Source organism: Gopherus flavomarginatus, chromosome 10 (assembly GCF_025201925.1).
Source record: "Gopherus flavomarginatus isolate rGopFla2 chromosome 10, rGopFla2.mat.asm, whole genome shotgun sequence".
NCBI classification, from domain to species: Eukaryota; Metazoa; Chordata; order Testudines; family Testudinidae; genus Gopherus; species Gopherus flavomarginatus.
Genome location: NC_066626.1, coordinates 63,830,672 through 63,851,876, shown reverse-complemented (window position 1 = coordinate 63,851,876; position 21,205 = coordinate 63,830,672). Strand labels below are relative to the sequence as shown.

Below are 21,205 nucleotides of genomic sequence, written 5' to 3'. Positions count from 1 at the left end.
GATGTATTCTCTCTCTTCCACCGTGAAAGCTGGCAGACGTGAGGATGGCAAGTTCTGTAGCTCACTCCTGTTCCCTACTGTCCATTTCATGACCTCTGGGTAGTCCCCATTTTTGAAAATTGGGTGTGCGAACCACCCTAGAGTAAACTGCTGATAGCGATCTGCTACTTCCACATCTCTGGGATCATCCAGTGTCTTTGGTTCAACCCACTCAGTACTGAGGCTCAAAGAAATAACCCCTTTCTGACTTACTCTGTATTTACCGTCATACATATGGTAAACCTTGGCGTGAGCTTTTAGTAGCGTGTGTGTAATCTTATAGGGAGTGTGACCTGGATTATCCTTCACATTTGGTGGAAGATCTCCTACCCTATATCCAGCTCATGCAATGACGAAGGGTTCATTAAAGGTCATCCAAAATTTCACTCTGTCTCCAAAAGTCTGGAAACAGAAGTCTGCAAAACTATCAAAAAGTTCAATGAACAAATCGTTCTCCCAGCCATCAATGTCCTGGAGAGCCTAAGGCAGATCCCAGTGGTACAGAGTGACCATAGGAGTGATATTTCTTGCAGTCAAACCATTGATAAGTCAGTTGTAATAATCAACCCCGTGGCTATTTATGGAATCATTTCTTCCACCAGGAAAAATGCGAGGCCAAGACAGAGAGACGCGATAGCTCTTTACCCTTAAAGCTGTCAGCATGTAAAGATCTGCAGCTAGTTTGTTGTAGCTATCACAAGCTATATCTCCAGTCTCATTATTTTTTACGTTCCCTGGGATGTGGGTGAAGTTATCCCAAATGCTAGGCCCTTTGCCATCCTCATCACAATCTCCTTCAATCTGGTAGGTAGAGGAGGACATGCTCCATGTAAAATCATCTGGTAAGGTTCCACAGAAGTACATGTCCCTTTCAAACTTAGTTTGGGGTGAGAATCTTTCCCAAACAACCTTTGTCTTTGAAGGTACATCAGACGCTGGTAAACTGAGTAACCTTGGTGGTGGGGGTGAATCACACGTCAGTGACTGAAGAGATCTGTCCATGACTTCTCTGGGGAAACCATTCTTTTCAATAACACTGGAGAAGAAATATGCTGACTCCTTTGGTGTCCTTTGTCTGTTGCCATCTTCAAAATTCACATGATGTAGTCCAAATAGTTGACTGTAACCCACTGGGCCTTCAAAGCCATCAATCAGGGATCGGGCAATATATGTCCGAACATCAACTGCATCTAGCTTTATAGCTGTTAAAGTACAATAGAGAAATATGTTAGACTTTGAATATTTTTATGGACAATGGGCAATATTACACAAAGGAACAAACAAGGATACAGTGACACATCCAAGGATGCATTGTGAGGCTAAAGAAAAGTATCTCATGTATCCGAGACCACCAGTAATCATAACACATTGTAATTAATTTCTGTACTGTGCAGATATTGACATAGATGACAACACTGATATATATATATATATATATTGTGTGGAGGATAGAATCTAGGATCTTTTGAGTCCAAAAAATCTGGCCCGTCTGGCACCTGTTAGTTACAGGACTTTTTCTTTATAAAGCAACCACTAGGAGGCAGTGATAAATGCACTCACTATCCTGTATTTTTATAATACTTAGAGCATGATGATTTTTTCATTAGTTGTTTTTAGAAATTAAAAATATTAAGTTTAAAAAAATATTTTGGTGTTTTTGTTTTTGTTTTTTTAATTTGGAGATGCACTTGCTCAAAGAAAAGGAACTGTGTTAATATTGTGAATATGTTTCCCCTATCTCTTTTTCTTTTTTATTTAAGAAAAACCTCAAGTCTCCCTGGCTGAGTGTTTCCAGGGCTGTAATCTATAACTTGTTTATCATTGAAAACGATGATTGGCAAGGCACAATTTGTTGTACTTACAAGAGGTGGGAGGGAGAAAAATCAAATTAGTTTTCTATGTGCATAGATTTAGATAGTTTCAAAACTCAGCTATAAGCTGACCCAACAATCTAGCCATGGTGAGCTGTGCTACCATGTGGGAGATTTTCAAAGGCACAAGTGGCTCCTTGTTGCCGAATTCCCTTCACAAGTCAATGGGAATTAGGTCCCTAAGGACTATTTGTTCCTTTCAAACCCCAACTTTTGATTCCCTCTTCTGGCCCCTAAGCCAACATGTTCATATTTTGAATGTCAAGTGTCTTTAGCCACTGCAAATGTATGGCTGTCTTATGGACCTACTACTATATTGAGACAGAAGTGTCATGTAAATTCTGTGCTGATTGGACTTTCCTGGAGAAAGAAGTCCTATAATTAACCACAGAACGTGTATAGTAGAGGGAGCAGTGCCAGCTTCCTCACACTGCCCTACCAAGCTGCATCCACCTACAACCAGCAGGGAATCTCCACTCAGATCAGAGGGTAGTTCACTTGCCTTATGCATTCAGTCCTCAACCTTTCTATGGAGATTACCAAAAGGGGTAAGGTCACCAATCACAGTGAATGATGCTGAGCTGCTTTGTAAAGCACTTTTATATATATACACACATACACATACAAATACACATACACACACACACATATGCTCACTCACTCTCTCTGATGTTCTCATACTCTAGGCAGGGATATGCCAGTCTTCTGCACTTTGGTCCTGATCCTGCAAGAGATCCAGTCTGGTGGATTCTGACACTTGCTTGGTGGCACATTGACTTCAGTAGGGCTTTGTATAAGGACAAGGGTCTTCCCCCAGAGCTCAGTGCAGGGTTGGGCCCAAGTTTGCCTGCCTTACATAGTATGCACAGAGAGAATACGGTGGGGGAGGTAATATTATTAGACCAACTTCTGTTGGCGAAAGAAGTTTTTGAGCTTACACAGAGCTCTTTTTCAGGTCTGGGAAACGTATTCAGGCCTGGTCTGCGGGATCAAGTCACATCTAGTGGCTGCAGTTGACAGAGGATGTAGCTTTAATGGTACCACACAAGTGGGAATGTTCACAGGTTGTCACAAGTTTAAGTGAAAAAACATTGGCCCAATTAAATAACATTTAACCATTTAAAAACAAATACTGCATACCTTTCAGAGCCTCATTGATGTACAGCCTGAAATAATCCATTCTCTTCGTGTCATTAATAACATCCCCTCTATCTTCTGTGGGCACACCATTCCCTGCTATGTAAATTGGGATCCTAGTCCCTGTAAATTCCTGGGAAACAAACTTCAACAGCCTTCTCAGCCCCCAAGGGACCACTCTGATCCAAGATGAGGCAGTCTGTGGCCAAGAAGGATCAACATGTTGGGAAAAGTTCCCAACATTCTCATAGGCTGGAATACAGGTGTCATTAACTGCAGTGCTGATCAGTCTGGAAGTGTAATGAGAAAGAGCAAAGAAATCTGCAGTTCCTTTCACTATGGACTTCTCTTCCTCACTAAACTAAGGGAGGATGGCAACTGAGATAGAGCACTGCTGGTTCTTCTGGTGGATCTGGGACTTCAGGATATCTGGGTAGTCTCCATTAACAAATATAGGGTGAGCAAACCAGCCTAGCATGAAATGCATGTAGCGCTCAGCTGCCTTCACATCCTCAGAACTTGTTGGGGTCTTTGGTTCAGCCCAATCTGAATTCAGCACAATTCCCACTTTACCATGCTGCTGGGAATGATATCGGTCATCATATAAGTGCCAGGCTTTTGCATGCGCCTTAATAATTGAGTGAGCCACCTTGGGAGAGAAGAAGGAGGGAAGTAGTCACAGCACTGCACACAGGTTTGGAGCCAGTAGTTTAAGAACTTTTTGACATGAAGATTAAGTACATATAAAAATTAAACATTCCTACCCAACATAAAACCCCAATCAAGTTCATAGAAAGTGCTACATAAAACTAGCTTGAATCCAGTGAGGAAAGAAACCTCTCCTGTCACCTTAGCCGCAAATGCAGATTCAAGCTTTGAGGTTTGAAGTTCAGTCAACTTATTTCATAGCTGTGACAAGCAATGTTAAGAAGCAGCCACATTCCAAGCCAGATACACCTTCAATTCAGTTGCAAGTAGAGTCTTCTCTCTATGTATAGGCCATTGGACAAACACATGGCAGGATATAGTACCTGTCCTGAATGTCTCGCAATTTAAGGCTGGGTTTTTCAAATTGCACTCCCATTGAAATCCAGCCTCCTTTGGCCTCTTTGAAAATCCCAGCCTAAAATGATGAGTGATGTGACAATAAGGGCTTTGGGAGGAGAGGGATACAATCAAACACATTCATTCTCTTTGTTTTGCTACAATTAAGTATTAAACCTTTATTTGCCTATCAATCAAGCCCTTGCTAATTAGCAGATTTCTTATAAGTGCTGCAGTACGGATATGTCTTGATGAGAGAGCGCAGGCCTTACATATAGATCATTTGAGATTTCCCCACCATCAGGTCACAGAATCAACACAAACAGAATGTAATCAAAGAAAAAGCACAACTACAGTAGCCCCAAGAATGCAAGCTCCTCTTTGTGGCCACCTTATAAGATGCTACTCCTGGATCAGTGATTCCCGGGGGATGCTGTCAAGTGCCATAGCCAGCGTAGCTAATGACCCAAGGTTCATGGAAGGTAATCCAAAATTTAACCCGATCCCCAAAGGTGGCAAAGCAGAAGTCTGCATAGTCTGCAAAAGTATCAATAATGCTTTCATTCTGCCATCCACTGAGATCTTGCAGTGTTTGTGGAAGGTCCCAGTGGAACAAGGTCACCATGGGCTCAGTATTAGAATCCAATAAGCTGTTTATCAATTTATTGTAGTAATTTACACCTTGGGGGCTGAAGCTGTTTCTAATGCCAGTGGGAAAAATCCTGGACCAGGATATAGAAAACTTGTACAGCTTCGACTGAAGACCCCTGAGCAGGTAAACGTCATAGTCAATTTTGTGGTAACTGTCACATGCCACATTTGTGGTCTGATTCATGTGGACATGACCTTGCTGCCAAAACCATCCCAAATACTCTCTCCTTTTCCATCCTCAGCCCAGCCTCCTTCAACGTTAAAGGAACCAGTGGATGTGCCCCAGAGGAAACCACTTGGGAAAACATCATGCACAAACGTGTCTCTCTCCAGTTCGGACTGGTTAGCAAAAGTTTCCCAAACTGTTTGATAGGAGGAGAGAGGAGCAAGAGCAGCGGCCTGGACCTCTTGTAGTCTTTTTTGGATAGTCATATTAGCTACATGGAGACTAGAGATTTAAAAAAAAAAAAGTTAAAACAGAGTCATGATTGGTGGCGTTATTACAGATTGCGGACTATACGGCTAACAAAAAGTCATTTCTTTTTCAGTTCCAACGTACTAGCTACATTGTGCTGTCTTAATACTCTAATCAATCCAAAGGTCAATTGTCTGTCACTTCTAGTGCACAATTGACTAACTCTACAGACTTGCACAGGAGACATTTCTAAGACAGCATTTTGGGTGCATATGGCCTGTCTGACTACACCTGGGTCAAAGATGAAGACAAAACCCTTGCGGCGCATATTGACTCCATGAGCACTGCACTTACTAAACTATGTAGATCATGAAACCCACAAGGACTAAATTTGTAATCTGAGGAGTTTACAGTAATTAACGATGCTAATGCAAATCTCAAAGGCCCCCTGTACAGCTACTATACTATTATACACAGCTACTACATACACTTGTGTATAATCCAACTAGCCTCACAAGAGTGGCAATGCCTTTTTGAAGGTGTTTTATTGTAAGCTGTAGTGATGGGGGCAGGTTCCACAGGAGTACAAGATACTCCATTGGGCCTGATGCAATCTCAATGGATGAGGAAGAAAGAAATGCAGAGCATTTCTAGTTAAAAAGAAACTGCATTTAAAAATGATTTGACATAGCATGTTTATTAAAGGCTTTAGGACACCATCTGTCTAGCACACTGTTTTCTACAGGACATGAGAGTTTACAAGACTTCACTTTAGGAACAAAAACTGTGTGCCTAATTTTATGAACTGATGAGTAGTTTATGAATTCATTAACATCATATCCCATTGCTAATGCTTTGTCTTGATTAATTGCTGAAAAACAAGAGAAAAATACAATCAGTTGCAAGAAAACATGTAACTTCTGATATTAGCCAGTTCAGTTCCCCATGATATATACCTGATAAACGCTTGTGTATGTATAGATTTGTCTAAGCACTAAATAGCTACAATAAAAGCCTCTCCCCTAGCTACTTTGTATTGTTATCCCATTCTCATTTTTTGCACCTTCTTTTATTCTCACGGTCATAAACAGATAGTTAAGGGTTAATGTCTCTTTTACCTGGCTGACACCTGACCAGAGCATCAATCGGGGGACAAGATACTTTAAAATCTCGGTGGAGGGAAGTCTTTGTTTGTGCTTTTGTTTTAGGGGTTGTTCGCTCTTGGGGCTAAGAGGGACCAGACGTATACCCAGGTTTTCTCCAATCTTTCTGAATCAGTCTCTCATGTTTCAAAATAGTAAGTGATAGCCAGGAAAGGCAGATTAGTCTTATGCTTGTTTTCTTAACTTGTAAATGTGTCTTTTGCTGGAAGGATTTTTACCTCTGTTTGCTGTAACTTTGAATCTCAGGCTTGGGGTGGAGGGGGAGTCCCTCTAGGCTATATGAATCTGAATACTCTGTAAAACATTTTCCATCCTGATTTTATGGAGATAAGTTTTTACTTTTTCTTTCTTTAATTAAAAGTTTAAGAACCTGATTGATTTTTCCTCAAGGGAAAAATCCAAGGGATTGCGTCTAAACTCACCAGAGATTGGTGGGGGGGGGAGAGGAGGAAGGGAATGGTTAATTCCTCTTTGTTTTAAGATCCAAGGAGTTTGGATCTGTATAGCTTCCCAAGGCAACCCAGGGAGGGGAAGTCTAGGGGGGGCAAAGGAGGGGGAATGGTTTATTTCTCCTTGTTTTAACACCCAAGGGGTTTGGGTCTTGGGTTCCCCAGGGAAGGTTTTGGGGGAACAGGAAGTGTGCCAAACACTATATTTTTGGCTGGTGGCAGCGTACCAGATCTAAGCTAGAAATTAAGCTTAGAAGTGATCATGTAGGTCCCCACTTTTTGGACGCTAAAGTTCAAAGTGGGGAAAAAACCTTGACATGGTGGCACAGCAGTGGGATTGTGTTTAAAAACCAAAAGCCAGTAGGATTTTTTTTCTCTCCTTTCTAGCTGCTTGGAAAGCAGCCTGAGGGTATTGTTTTTAAGAACCGAAAGCCAGTGAGTTTTTTTTCCTCTCCTTTCTAGCTGCTTGAAAAGCAGCCTGAGGGCAGAGGTGTTAAGTTTTAACAAAGGTCATTGTTAGGAGGAGGCTTCAGGCTGGGAGCAAACAGACAGCAAAAAGGCATTCACAAGCTGAATTGTTTTGTTTCTTTCTACCTCTCGGATATAGCTAGTTAGAAAATCTCTGTTAACCAAGCAACCCTGAGCTGAGTGCCCAGTCAGTGGACTGCAGTGGGGCGTTGCCAGCACAAGAAAACAGAAAAATGAGTACCAGTGGAGCAACTAACAAACTAGAAATGGCTAGGTTGGAAGCAACAGAGAAAGACAATGAACATGAGACGGATGGAACTACTTAATGCAGAAATAGACAGGGAAGAAGCGGCCCACAAGAGAGCTATAGAGATGTAAGAGGCTGACTACCGGAGGGCTTTGGAGCTCCAGAGGGCGGCTCACCAGCAGGCCCTGGAATTAGAAAAGGCTAAGCAGATGGAACAGCCAACCCTAACAATCCTTTTTCAGGTACTGTTCCCCATCCCAGGAAATTTCCCACCTACAAGGCAGGTGATGATACTGAGGCCTTCTCAGAAAATTTTGAAAGGACTTGCCATGGGTACAACATCTCTACAGACCAGTACATGATAGAGCTGAGGCCACAGCTCAGTGGACCCTTAGCAGAAGTGGCGGCTGAAATGCCTAAGGAACACATGAACGATTATAAACTTTTTCAAACCAAGGCCAGAATCAGAATGGGGCTAACACCTGAGCATGCCCGTCAGCAGTTCAGAGCCCTAAGGTGGAAACCAGATGTGTCATTTACCCGACACGCCTACCACATTGGAAAGAATTGGGCTGCCTGGATATCAGGAGCAAATGTTAAATCTCTGGATGAGGTGTCCCTCCTAATGCAAATGGAGCAGTTCTTAGAGAGTGTTCCTGAGGAAATAGAAAGGTACATCCTAGATGGGAAGCCCAAAACTGTAACCGAGGAGGGGGAAATTGGAGCCAGATGGGTGGAAGTGGCAGAAAAGAAAAAAACTACTAGCAAGGGGAATGAATATCAGAAGGGGCAAACAGAAAATAAACCCTATCACCGAGAGCAACCCAAGACCCCACCTACAACCCAAGGAAAGCCCCAGACACCCTATTGTCCCACCTCACCAGTCTCCAGCAACCCACCTCGGCCCAGTGACCAGTCAGCTGGGCGATGCTTTAAATGTAATGAACTGGGACATATAAAGGCCAATTGCCCCAAGAACCCCAACCGAGTACAGTTCATTACACCACCATCACACCAAAGATCCCCAGGCCCAAATGCCTCTCAAATACACTAGGAGCAAAGGGAAACTTTGAGAGTGGGCAGAAAGAAGAGAGTGGGCATGGAGAGACACGAGGGCACAAGTGTCAGCTATCCACCAATCCTTAGTGGACCCCAAATTCATCAACCCAGAGGCCCAAGTGACTATTTACCCATTCATGTCAAAATCTGTAAACTTGCCTACAGCTGAACTGGCTGTCCAGTACAAAGGCTGGTCAGGAATGTGGACTTTTGCAATTATCCCATCCCCATGCTACTGTGGGAAGACTTGGCCACCCAGGTGAAGCGGGCCAAGAAGGTGGGAATGGTTATAAGCGGCCAAGCCAGGCAAGCTTCCAGACCCATCCCTGTTCCTGAGCCGTCCACAAGGGCCCCGTCTGTGTTACCAGAAACCCAGACAGAGGTGGTGGACCCGGACCCCTGCCAAGGACGGCAACAGCCATAGTACATCCAGTCCCAGAACCGGAACTGGAAAAGCAACCAGCACCAGAACCGTTGCCAGCACTGACACCAGCGCTTGAAAACCCATCTCCAACCCCAACGCCACAGGGCACCAGTGGGCCTGAACTAGCAGAAGCAGCAGACAACCCTACCCAAGAGGCTCAGCCAGAGCCTGAAATATCGCCTAGTGCACCAGCGGAAAGCGGTTCAGCATCAACGAAAACAACCCCATCACCTACATCGCTTCCCGAGGGACCAAGCCCAAGTCCATAGTCTAAGAAGGAACTGGTGTCTCCAGCCTCAAGGGAACAGTTCCAGACTGAGCAGAAAGCAGATGACAGCCTTCAGAAAGCTTGGGCGGCGGCACGGAGCACCCCACCGCCTCTCAGCTCTTCTAACCGATCCTGGTTTGTTGTAGAACAAGGACTTTTATACAAGGAGACTCTTTCTGGTGGACACCAGGGAGACTGGCATCCTCAAAAACAGTTGGTAGTTCCAACTAAGTACCGGGAAAAGCTCTTAAGCTTATCCCATGATCATCCCAATGGCCATTCTGGCGTGAACAGAACCAAAGACAGGCTGGGGAAGTCCGTCCACTGGGAGGGGATGGGCAAGGACATTGCTAATTATGTCCAGTCTTGTGAGGTGTGCCAAAGAGTGGGAAAGCCCCAAGACCAGGTCAAAGCCCCTCTCCAGGCACTCCCTATAATTAAGGTCCCATTTCAGCGAGTAGCCGTGGATATTCTGAGTCCTTTCCCCAAAAAGACCCCCCCAAGAAAAGCAGTACATACTGACTTTCGTGGACTTTGCTACTCGATGGCCGGAAGCAGTAGCTTTAAGCAACACCAGGGCTAAAACTGTGTGCCAGGCCTTAAACATTTTTGCCAGGGTAGGTTGGCCCTCCGACATCCTTACAGATTCAGGAACTAATTTCCTGGCAGGGACCATGAAAGAACTGTGGGAAGCTCATGGGGGAATCACTTGGTTGCCACCCCTTAACACCATCAAACCAATGGCCTGGTGGAGAGGTTTAATGGAACTTTGGGGGACATGATACGTAAATTCGTAAATGAACACTCCAGTGATTGGGACCTAGTGTTGCAGCAGTTGCTTTTTGCCTACAGGGCTGTACCACATCCCAGTTTAGGGTTTTCACCGTTTGACCTTGAGTATGGCCACGAGGTTAAGGGCCCATTACAGTTGGTGAAGCAGCAATGGGAGGGGTTTACGCCTTCTCCAGGAACTAACATTCTAGACTTGGTAAGCAACCTACAAAACACCCTTCGACACTCTTTAGCTCTTGCTAAAGAAAACCTAAAGGATGCTCAGGAAGAGCAAAAGGCCTGGTATGATAAACATAGCAGAGAGCGTTCCTTCAAAGTAGGAGATCAGGTTATGGTCTTGAAGGCGCAACAGGCCCATAAAGTGGAAGCGTCATGGGAAGGGCCATTCACGGTTCAAGAGCGCCTGGGAGCAGTTAACTATCTCATAGCTTTTCCCACCTCCACCCTAAAGCCCAGAGTGTACCATGTTAATTCTCTCAAGCCCTTTTATTCCAGAGACTTAAAGGTTTGTCAGTTTAAAGCCCGGGAGAAGATGACGCTGAGTGGCCTGAAGGTGTCTACTATGAAGGAAAGAGTGACGGTGGCGTGGAAGAGGTGACCCTCTCCAAAACCTTGAAACGTCTGCAGCGGCAACAGATCAAGAAGCTGTGCACCAGCTTTGCCTCATTGTTCTCAGCCACCCCAGGATGGACTGAACGGGCATACCACTCCATTGACACAGGTAATGCTCACCCAATTAGAACCGCACCCTACCAGGTGTCTCCTCATGCCCAAGCTGCTATAGAACGGGAGATCCAAAACATGCTACAGATGGGTATAATCCACTCCTCTACCAGTGCATGGGCATCTCCAGTAGTTCTGGTACCCAAAACAGATGGGGAAATACGCTTTTGCGTGGACTACTGTAAGCTAAATGCTGTAACGCGTCCCGACAATTATCCAATGCCATGCACCGATGAGCTATTGGAGAAATTGGGATGTGCCCAGTTCATCTCTACAATAGACCTAACCAAGGGGTACTGGCAAGTACTGCTAGATGAACCCGCCAAAGAAAAGTCAGCCTTCATCACCCATGCAGGGGTGTATGAATTTAATGTGCTTCCTTTCAGGCTGCGAAATGCACCCGCCACCTTCCAAAGGCTTGTAGATGATCTCCTAGCAGGATTGGGAGAATATGCAGCTGCCTACCTCGATGATGTGGCCATTTTTTCTGATTCATGGCCTGAACACCTAGAACACCTGGAAAAAGTATTTGAGTGCATCAGGCAGGTAGGACTAACTGTTAAGGCTAAAAAGTGACAAATAGGCCAAAACAGAGTGACTTACCTGGGACACAAGGTGGGTCAAGGAACAATAAACCCCCTACAGGCCAAGGTGGGTGCTATCCAAAAGTGGCCTGTCCCAAAGTCAAAGAAACAGGTCCAATTCTTCTTAGGCTTGGCTGGGTATGACAGGCTATTTGTACCACACTACAGCCAAATCACTGCCCCACTAACAGACCTGACCAAAAAGACCCAGCCGAATGCAGTTAAGTGGACTGATGAGTGTCAGAAGGCCTTTACCCAACTCAAGGCAACACTCATGTCTGACCCTGTGCTAAGGGCCCTAGACTTTGACAAGCCATTCCTAGTAACCACAGATGCATCTGAGTGTGGTGTAGGAGCAGTTTTAATGCAGGAAGGACTGGATCAAAACTTCCATCCTGTCGTGTTTCTCAGCAAGAAACTGTCTGAGAGGGAAAGCCACTGGTCAATCAGTGAAAAAGAATGCTACGCCATTGTGTATGCCCTGGAAAAGCTACGCCCATACATTTGGGGACGGCAGTTCCAGCTACAAACCGACCATGCTGCGCTAAAGTGGCTTCATACTGCCAAGGGAAACAACAAAAAACTGCTTCAATGGAGTTTAGCTCTCCAAGATTTTGATTTTGAAATTCAACACATTTCAGGAGCTTCTAACAAAGTAGCTGATGCACTCTCCCGTGAAAGTTTCCCAGAATCAACTGGTTAAAAATTATCCTTAAAATGTGAAAAGTCTTCTAGTTTACACAATTAGTAGTATATGTAAAGGTGCATGTGTTTTATTAATCTGTTTATTCTAAAGTTCTAGGAAGAAATCACCGCCAGTGTGGTTCCACACTGTCTGAGATTTGGGGGGCATGTTATAAATGGATAGTTAAGGGTTAATGTCTCTTTTACCTGTAAAGGGTTAAGAAGCTCAGTAAACCTGGCTGACACCTGACCAGAGCATCAATCGGGGGACAAGATACTTTAAAATCTCGGTGGAGGGAAGTCTTTGTTTGTGCTTTTGTTTTAGGGGTTGTTCGCTCTTGGGGCTAAGAGGGACCAGACGTATACCCAGGTTTTCTCCAATCTTTCTGAATCAGTCTCTCATGTTTCAAAATAGTAAGTGATAGCCAGGAAAGGCAGATTAGTCTTATGCTTGTTTTCTTAACTTGTAAATGTGTCTTTTGCTGGAAGGATTTTTACCCCTGTTTGCTGTAACTTCGAATCTCAGGCTGGGGGTGGGGGAAGTCCCTCTAGGCTATATGAATCTGAATACCCTGTAAAATATTTTCCATCCTGATTTTACGGAGATAAGTTTTTACTTTTTCTTTCTTTAATTAAAAGTTTAAGAACCTGATTGATTTTTCCTCAAGGGAAAAATCCAAGGGATTGAGTCTAAACTCACCACAGATTGGTGGGGGGGGGGGAGGAGGAAGGGAATGGTTAATTCCTCTTTGTTTTAAGATCCAAGGAGTTTGGATCTGTATAGCTTCTCAAGGCAACCCAGGGAGGGGAAGTCTAGGGGGGGTAAAGGAGGGGGAATGGTTTATTTCTCCATGTTTTAAGACCCAAGGGGTTTGGGTCTTGGGTTCCCCAGGGAAGGTTTTGGGGGAACAGGAAGTGTGCCAAACACTATATTTTTGGCTGGTGACAGCGTACCAGATCTAAGCTAGAAATTAAGCTTAGAAGTGATCGTGCAGGTCCCCACTTTTTGGACGCTAAAGTTCAAAGTGGGGAAAAAACCTTGACACTCACCTTTTACTTTAGCAGTAAAACTAGTGATGATCTGTGGATTTATGGTAAGCACTCAAGTTTATGGTAAGGATAACACTTTCAGGGAGGCAATTTCAGGATTGCTTTGGGAGAGTGAGAATAGTGATCTTTGTTTTGTAAAATTTTGGTAAAATAACAGCAGTTACATCCCTCTCTCACTCATCCCTTCTCCAGCCCCTTGGCAGTTTTAACAAAACTCGGGTTGATACATGTGCAACTCAGCCACATGACTGTTGGCATAGCCCTCCAGGCTGGCAGTTAGTCAGGTACGTGGGAGAGGTTCTGGAGAAGTAAAGCTCTGTCTGTGAAGGGGCACAGGCTAGCAGTTCATCAGGGAAGTGGTGGGGGTGGAAGGTTTTAGATTCTACTGGCAGGCAGCTTACCAAGCTGCTCCATTTTCTAGGCAGCTCTAAGAAACCTTAAACCGATGACTTGTGTGTTATGCTGGGAGATTTGTGCGTGTGACGAATGAGGGATGTGTCAAAGCCTGGGATTTAAGAAAATGACCACATATTACATCCGGATAAATTATGATATACATAAGCTCATGGTTTGAAATCCAGTCTTTTAAAAACTGCCTCTCCCAATACTACCTGCTTGGGAAAATTATATTTGAGTCCCGAAACATTAGCTTTATAGTTTAGATCAGATGCTCAACCAAGATGTTGCTATTATTATTACTTCTTGTTTAGTGGAGACTAAAGGAACCAACAAAAATCAGGGCCCCATTGTACGAGGTGTTGTACAAACAGTAAGACAATTTAGGCAGACAAAACAGATAAAGTATGGGAAGAAGGAAATGTTACGTTGCATTTGACAAATGGGGAACTGAGGCATTACGATTAAGTGACTTGCCCTACATCTTACAGGAAGTTTCTGGCAGAGTTGGAAACTGAATCCTTCCTTCTGAACATGTCATTTACCCTGGAAAATGCTACCTACTGTTATAAATGGGTTCTCTTTCATGGAGTTACATTCACGAAGTTTTAGACCAAAGAGAAAAACTTTTGTATTCTCCTTGATAGTCTGTAAGACAAAAAATGGCATCACGCTGTATGAAGGAGATAAGCAAAGGTACAAGCTTGGCATTTATTATTTTCAACATGCGATATAAAACCTGATAGAATGCCTACAAAATTGCACGTCAGGGATAAGAATGTTTAAAGGCAGATTAGCACATAATCAAAAGGAGCGTGAAAAAATATTTGCATTGCTTGTACTACAAAAAATATGTACGTATATACACACGTATGCAGCCTATTCAATATTAACCCTTGAATATTCATTTTGAGAACTGGCGCGTTTCCTGGGAGGTCTCCAGGTGGTACTGTGGGATGGAACATATATAGCCAGAGGAATGAGGGGATCAGGGTATATCTGCCAAACCACATGGCAGACTTGCCCAGCTTCTTGTTGCTGCTGGGCTCTGCATTCTGCTTCATGCTAAGCAATAGAGGTGGCAGTAAGGCAAGATCCTCAGAGCAGAAGCAGCGTCTAGGGCCAAGGCAGACCTGACAGAGACAAAAGTGGCTCAGAGTTCAAGAGATCAGGTACATAACTAGGGGGAGGGGAGAGAATATGAGGCTCCTTTGCCTGCTTGGAGGGTGGAAGCCTCTTAGTGCCTGGGAGAGTGGAGGTGAAAGGTTCATGGGATCAAGGGAAGCCATATGGAATAAGGGAAGGGATTGAGAAATGAGATATTTGGCACCAGTCTCCATCCCTACTTTTAAGGAGGACTGGTCAAAAAGGGATAATTGGGAGGGGGGGAGGGAGGGACAAAAACAAGCTTTTATTTTCAAAACACTAAAGTTTTGGGGGGTTGATTTTTCATTAAAAAAAACTGACCATAAGAAACTGTTTTAACAACAACAACAACAACAACGTTTGATCGGTCTAGCTGCAAAGGTTAACTGGAGGAAGCATTGTCAAGTGGCCAGAGGACTAGGAAATCCTGTCTTCCATTCTTGGTTCTGTAACTCATTTGCTGGATGCACATACATCAGTAAATGTGGTAGCTGTAATTCACTACCTGTGGCAGAATTGATAGGAGCACTAATAGAGAGAGACCTTTGGTACTTTTATCACTGTGTGATCTAACCTTATTGTGAGCCCTGTCCTTGCTAATGTTTCCACCATTGCTACCACAAGTGAACAATTACACATACAAAGCTTGCTAGGGCAGTTGTAAAGCCAGAAATAGAATAAAATAGTGTCCCTGTATGTAAAATGGACGCAAAACTACCTAATAGAGATGCTGCAAAAATATGTGAAGAGCTTTAAAAGGCGGAATGTAATTTCAGTTGCTCAGTGCATCAGTGATCGCTGCTCAAACTGCATTTTCAGCGCTTTCAAACACCTGTTTTAAGTTAGAAAAGCAGTAGCGACATGCCAATGAGCAACACACAGCTGTTTCCTGGCATGGCTGTTGTCTGATCTGTGGTGACAAAACAGAACCATTTAACTATGCTTCAGTGAGAGTGTGGATTTCCCCTGCTTTGTGTGGCTTGTAGAGGCAATGTCTGTGGATTTCTCAAAACAATGAGCATCTTTTAAACCTGTTTTGTATTTTGCATAGACGATGCACAGGCAGCTTCCCTTCTCTCTCTCTCTCTATTTCTATCATGGCCATCACTATAACATCTGGGTGCTCAGTGAAGAACAACTGTCATGTGTTTAAAGCACAGGACTGGGAGGAATTAGGAGACTTGGGGTGTCTTCCTTGCTCTGCTGCTCACCTGTTATAAGATCTTCAACAAGACACACAACTTCTGTGCCCACATCAGCAAAAACGAGAATAAAGTGACAGGTGACAATATCCTGGACAAACTTGGTGGAATTAAACGTAAATCAGTAATGTTTATCTTAACATCTTTGGAGTTCATTGTATTAAAAATGCAATTGTTTGTGTGTTGGTGATTGTATACAGCTCCTCTAGGAAGAGGGGAGTGCTAATAAAACTCTTCCAGTTATCCGTTCTTTGAAGCCACTCTCTGGAAAAGTACACATACACTAGTTCAAACTGGATTCTACAGGGACCAACAGACAAAGAAAGGATTTTTGGATAAATAGCCAACAAGATCAGGGCCTGTTTCCTGATCCAGCAAATGAACAGGACCTGTGGTCCATGGAGGTCCCCAATCCTTCAGGAAGGGTTGGAAGGACTGGGTTTACTGAGCTCCCCTAAGACTGGGCATTAGTTTTGAGCTGAGGCTGTTACAAACTTGTGCCCATAGAAGAGACCCCTTTGAGGAGTTTGAAAGACTTATCACCTGTCAGAGCCCAGAGTGATCTTTGGCAATCTTATTAGCATGTATTCAGGTTCTTTTACTGTTTTAATGTGTTTTCTCTGAAGTGCTTTTACCTTAAGAATAAAATAGGCCTGCGTAGGAAGTGCTGCAACTTATAACTGTTGGCCATTACAGTGTGTGCTGTCTCTGAGGGGAAAAGCAAAGCAGGTCTGCTTTCGCAGCCTGTCTTTTGCTAGTGAAGTCACAGTACAATCAGGGAGCTATGCAGACTGGAAACATCCCAGTCAGGAGGGAGAGAAAAACACTGGTTCCCATCCAAGCAAGGCAACAGCTACTGAGCCGGAAGCCTGACAGTGGTGCCCTTGCTGGACCACTAAATGTAGGTGCAGTTTTCCTCAACTGTGACAGCATACACCTAGCTCATAGAGGATTTAAGAGGGCAAATACACTGTAAATTACTTTATAGCCACTTCCATATGAGGAACTCAAACAGGCATTAACTGTAAAATGAATTGTTTCTAATTGATTAATCTTTTTAAGACATTACATATAACCACAGCTAGTGGTTTCAGCAGTTCAACAGAATTACAGTATATGGGCAATAGTCTTAAACCCATCTACTCCACTCTACCACTGATAGGTTATCTTATATTAATGTTAACCCCAATAATAATGCTTTCCATTTCCTTTGAGGACACCTGAAAAGTAGCTGTGAAAAAGAATGCATTTCCCCACATGCAAAATATATTTAGAACATTTTTCCCTTTGGTGAAGATCTCTACAGAGTAATTAAAACATTAAGAGCACATTTCTTTCCTCAGTTATACAGGCACAAAACTGCACTGGCACAGGATTTGCACTTGTATATCCGAAAGCAGATTGGATCCCTAAAAGTCCAAAGCAGTCTAGAAATCTCTATAGTACCATTTTTACTTTGAAACATTGCTCAAAATTACCTGTAACTCATTCAACTTCCTTTCTAAGTCTACTTCCTTTCTACAGTTGTATTGCAGGCTGAGAGAGAGAAAATCTACAGAGTCCTGGAAAGAAGAAAAGGCAAATAACTACTCTAGAAATAATTTTTGCTATTAAAAATTGCTTAGAAAAAAATCATTTCTTAATGTCTCCTCTGAATTGGCACTATCCTTAGAATGAAGTATTATATAGAAATACCTGAAAGATTACCAGTGCCTCTAGTTTTAGGACTAAGAAGTCCTACAGAAATAGGGGAACCAGGAAACAGTATAATTGGTTGTTTCTCAGGACTACAATGATATGGAAGCTGATCAAATGATTCAGAGTATTTTGTGTGTTTAACATTTATCATTTGCAATTAGTTATTAAATAGTCAAGACTGAGAGAGTTCATGACTAGTCTTGGCAATGCAGATAAAGTTTTAAACAGGGTTCAGAACAGTTTACTAAAACACACCTGGAGAAAGTACATTTTAAAAAGACTTTGGTAGTGCCACACCTGCACATATTGTCTCATTATTTCACTTGAAAAGCAAATGAATGCAATGCCTAAGTAGTATTTGGTCACTGATTTCAATCTTGACATCTTCTGGACCCAGCAGACTAATAGGTGGTGTTTGCTCTTTCCAAAGAACTCAATACAGTAGAAGAGCAGCTGTTATTTCCAGTCAGATGAACTCTAAACTTACAACCTACCACTTCAACTGAGCCCTAGCTTGACAACTGGTCTGAAGGGACTGGTTTCTCTCCAGACTGTGCCAACCAGACATACTTGGCCAACAGAGCATGAATAGCGCAGGTTGGAGCCATTAGAATCATCACAGCTCCTACAAAGCTTTTAGAAAAATAAAGTTGGAAACAAGAGTTAAATAGGAAATAAAACAGGCAAAGTGGATTTTTATTAGTCAGTATTTAAAATGTGAACTCTTATTAATTGGAATCACATGGAAAACAACAGTGTGGCAGCTCTCTGCAGTAGCCTTATAATACATGCAGAATATGCACATTGTTACAGCTGCAAATTGTGAATGAAATTTATCATCAAATCTCTCAAAGGCTTGGATCCTAAAGTAATTATGCACCTGTGCAACTTTACTGGGAGTACTCATGAGAATGAAGTTACTCATAGGCTTACATTTTCAGATGAAGATTTAACTGACGAATACAGCGTCTATGCTTTTCAAGTAATGCTTACCAAACAGGACAATTTGGTCATTGTTTAAAATTAGTTCAGCTTCACATGATTAAACTACTGAAATAAATAGACATTACTAAATCAGATAGATCAAATTACAATTGCAATAAGTTTTTATTTCTTAAAAAAATGCTAATCAAGTTCAAGTTAATAGACAAGAATTCCAAGAAAATACAGTGTCACCCTAAGAGAGGCTAAAAAAGATTCCAATGCTGTACTCCCAAAGATATGATCAATTTCCAGTGCAAAGGACAGTTTTCCATCTGAAAAATACAGAAAAAAAGTGCCTATTATATCATTTACTTGGGGGAAGGAGGGAAAAGAATGAAAGATGCAGATTCACAGTACATATATTAGAAACCAATTTTTCTAGATTACATTATTTAAAAGATGTCCACTGGGGGGGTGGGGGGGGAAGAGTAGGAGTTCAGCAAGTATCCTAGACTGCTCAACACCAGCTGCTGATCACACAGAGCACTAGTGGAAAGCAGGAGTTCAGGGAAAGAGTTCTAGGTCTGATGGGTCAATTTTTAAACTGTTCTGGGCTGAGAAACTAAATGATCTACTTAAAAAAGTCCCTAAGGTGAACAATTTCAGGACGGCAAGCTTCATCTCTACCCAAAACCTATGCACTAGCATTAAAAGAATCTTAATAAAAGCCAACAAAAAGAAAGCCCACCAAATATGGACTAAAGGGGAAAAAAAGTCTTAAGCCTCTCCCAGGTGGTGGTTGCTGCTAGAACTGGATGGAGAATGGTCATTCAGTTTCACAGAGAATTTATAAATTTCATTTCATTCTGATTAGGAATGAAAACCAAAAATTTCAAAGTTCTCTACAACAGGGAATTCCCATTCCCTGCTCAGTTCTGGGAACTATAGCTATAGAGCACTGCGCCTGGTGGGTGGCTCTAGATTCACAAACCTTGGAGCCCAGACTCCCAAGGCTTCCTGGCTTCCCTTAAATCCACCACACAGACCACCAAGGAGCTTGGCCAGGCAAGATAGCCGGAAGCCAGGGAGATTTCCCACTGAAGCTTCCTAGGAATTTCTTTTGTCTCTCTGAGTTTATCTTAACATAAGAACATAGAAAAAAGCCAGCAGGAGATCTGGGTCTTTGAGGGGTGAGTGCAAAGCTTTGAATTAAGCCCTAGGATATGCACATTTTAATGTAGACCATAACCTTTAGCGCACAATTTTCATTTCTTTAAAAATGTCCAAGATACTCTTAAGCTGTTAAAGAAAACGGAAGGTAATTTAGCTATTTCTCTATGGTGTGAACTCAACTGGGGAATACTTTGTTATTTTAAAATGCAGAGATTTCAGAGAAACTGATCATTCAAGATGTTTCTATAGACATTTTCGCTACTGTCCCAAAAGACACACACACATAACCAGCCATTTACAGTTTAATCACTTCACACACTGTTTAGGAAAGTCAAACAGAATTCCATTCCCATTTTCTCTTTACCTTTTGAAGAATATTTTTCATGGTAGATTTTATAAGCTTTTTCATGTGCAGCAGCTAGACTCTGGAGAGAGGTCTGTGGATCATCATACGGCAGGCTCTCAATGATCTCAGGCAAGTCACCAAAAGTGAGCCACATGTCAACCATATCACCAAAAGAACAGAAGTTAAACTCAGCATATTCCACAAAGAGATCAGCAAAGGTCCTGTGCTTCCCAAGTTTGCACTGTGTGAGCATAACCCCAGGCAAATACTTATGATGCAGAATTATCACCGGCTTAATGTTTGCAGCAGTAAGAGACTTAAGAAGTTGTCTATAGCACTGAACTGTAGCCTCTTCCGGATTCTTGGCATTCCCCTCTGGAAGGATGTGTATCCATGGCATAAAGATTTTATAATGCGTCACACCACTTGCATGAAGGTAGGAGAAGTACTGTGGCAGAGAAGCCAAAAAAAGCTGGTGGCACAAAAATTAGGTCCTTCATCCACTACAATATTAAGAGCTTCTTTGCCTAAGAGTTTGTTTTGAAGATTTAAATTGCTTACTGACTCGTTGTTTAGGGGACCAGCAATGGCAATAAAACCCTGAATTAGTTTCCAGTCTACCCCACAACAAGGAGAAAAGACAAGAAAGCTTAACACTACCTTACAACCTAGATCCATCTTTGCTAACTTGCTTGAGAGAACAGCTGCTTTATACTATTTATGCTAGAGCAGAAATAATAAAATTAACCTTTAGCTTGCATTATCTATTGTGCAGATAACATGCCCACGAGCACCTAGCACAAGGATGATAAAACAAAGGTATTTTTAAAAATAACACTTCACTGTTGCCCCACTTAGCCGGGCATAGGTTATGCAAACATAAATATGGTTCATTACCTTACAGTAAGGAAAGTGGTTCTTTGAGGGGTTTTATCCATACAAACTCCAAGTCTGGTGCTTAAATAATAATCCTTTGAACAGCAGCATCTGTTGGGGCTGCATCTGTGCCCCTGGAGCACTGTATCTGAGGATATAGAGCAGGGGTGGCCAAACTCTGGCTTGCAAGCCACATGCAGTACTTTTACTGTTAAAGTGCGGCTCATGGAGCCCACCCCATCCTCTCTCCATTCTCCACCTACTATACTGGGGAGGGTGAAGGGAACTTGGGACCTCTGCCTTGCAGCAGGGTGGTGGGGTAGGAACTTCTTTACAGTGGGGAGGGGGGGGGTCTTGGGGCTTCATCCCTGTGGGG

The 21,205-nt window shown here is 42.9% G+C and overlaps 1 protein-coding gene across 1 annotated transcript in view; it reads right to left on the bottom strand.

Annotated features, from left to right (window-relative positions):
* Window positions 1-20,631, bottom strand: part of LCT (lactase) — a 39,944-nt gene extending 19,313 nt beyond the window's left edge. The window contains 10 exon segments of the mRNA XM_050915980.1: window positions 3-1,241; window positions 3,051-3,696; window positions 4,483-4,955; window positions 4,958-5,190; window positions 5,950-6,028; window positions 14,010-14,112; window positions 17,291-17,374; window positions 18,687-18,766; window positions 19,972-20,436; window positions 20,439-20,631. Coding sequence (XP_050771937.1) covers window positions 3-1,241; window positions 3,051-3,696; window positions 4,483-4,955; window positions 4,958-5,190; window positions 5,950-6,028; window positions 14,010-14,112; window positions 17,291-17,374; window positions 18,687-18,766; window positions 19,972-20,436; window positions 20,439-20,631 — 3,595 coding nt within the window.
* Between the last annotated feature and the right edge of the window lie 574 nt (window positions 20,632-21,205).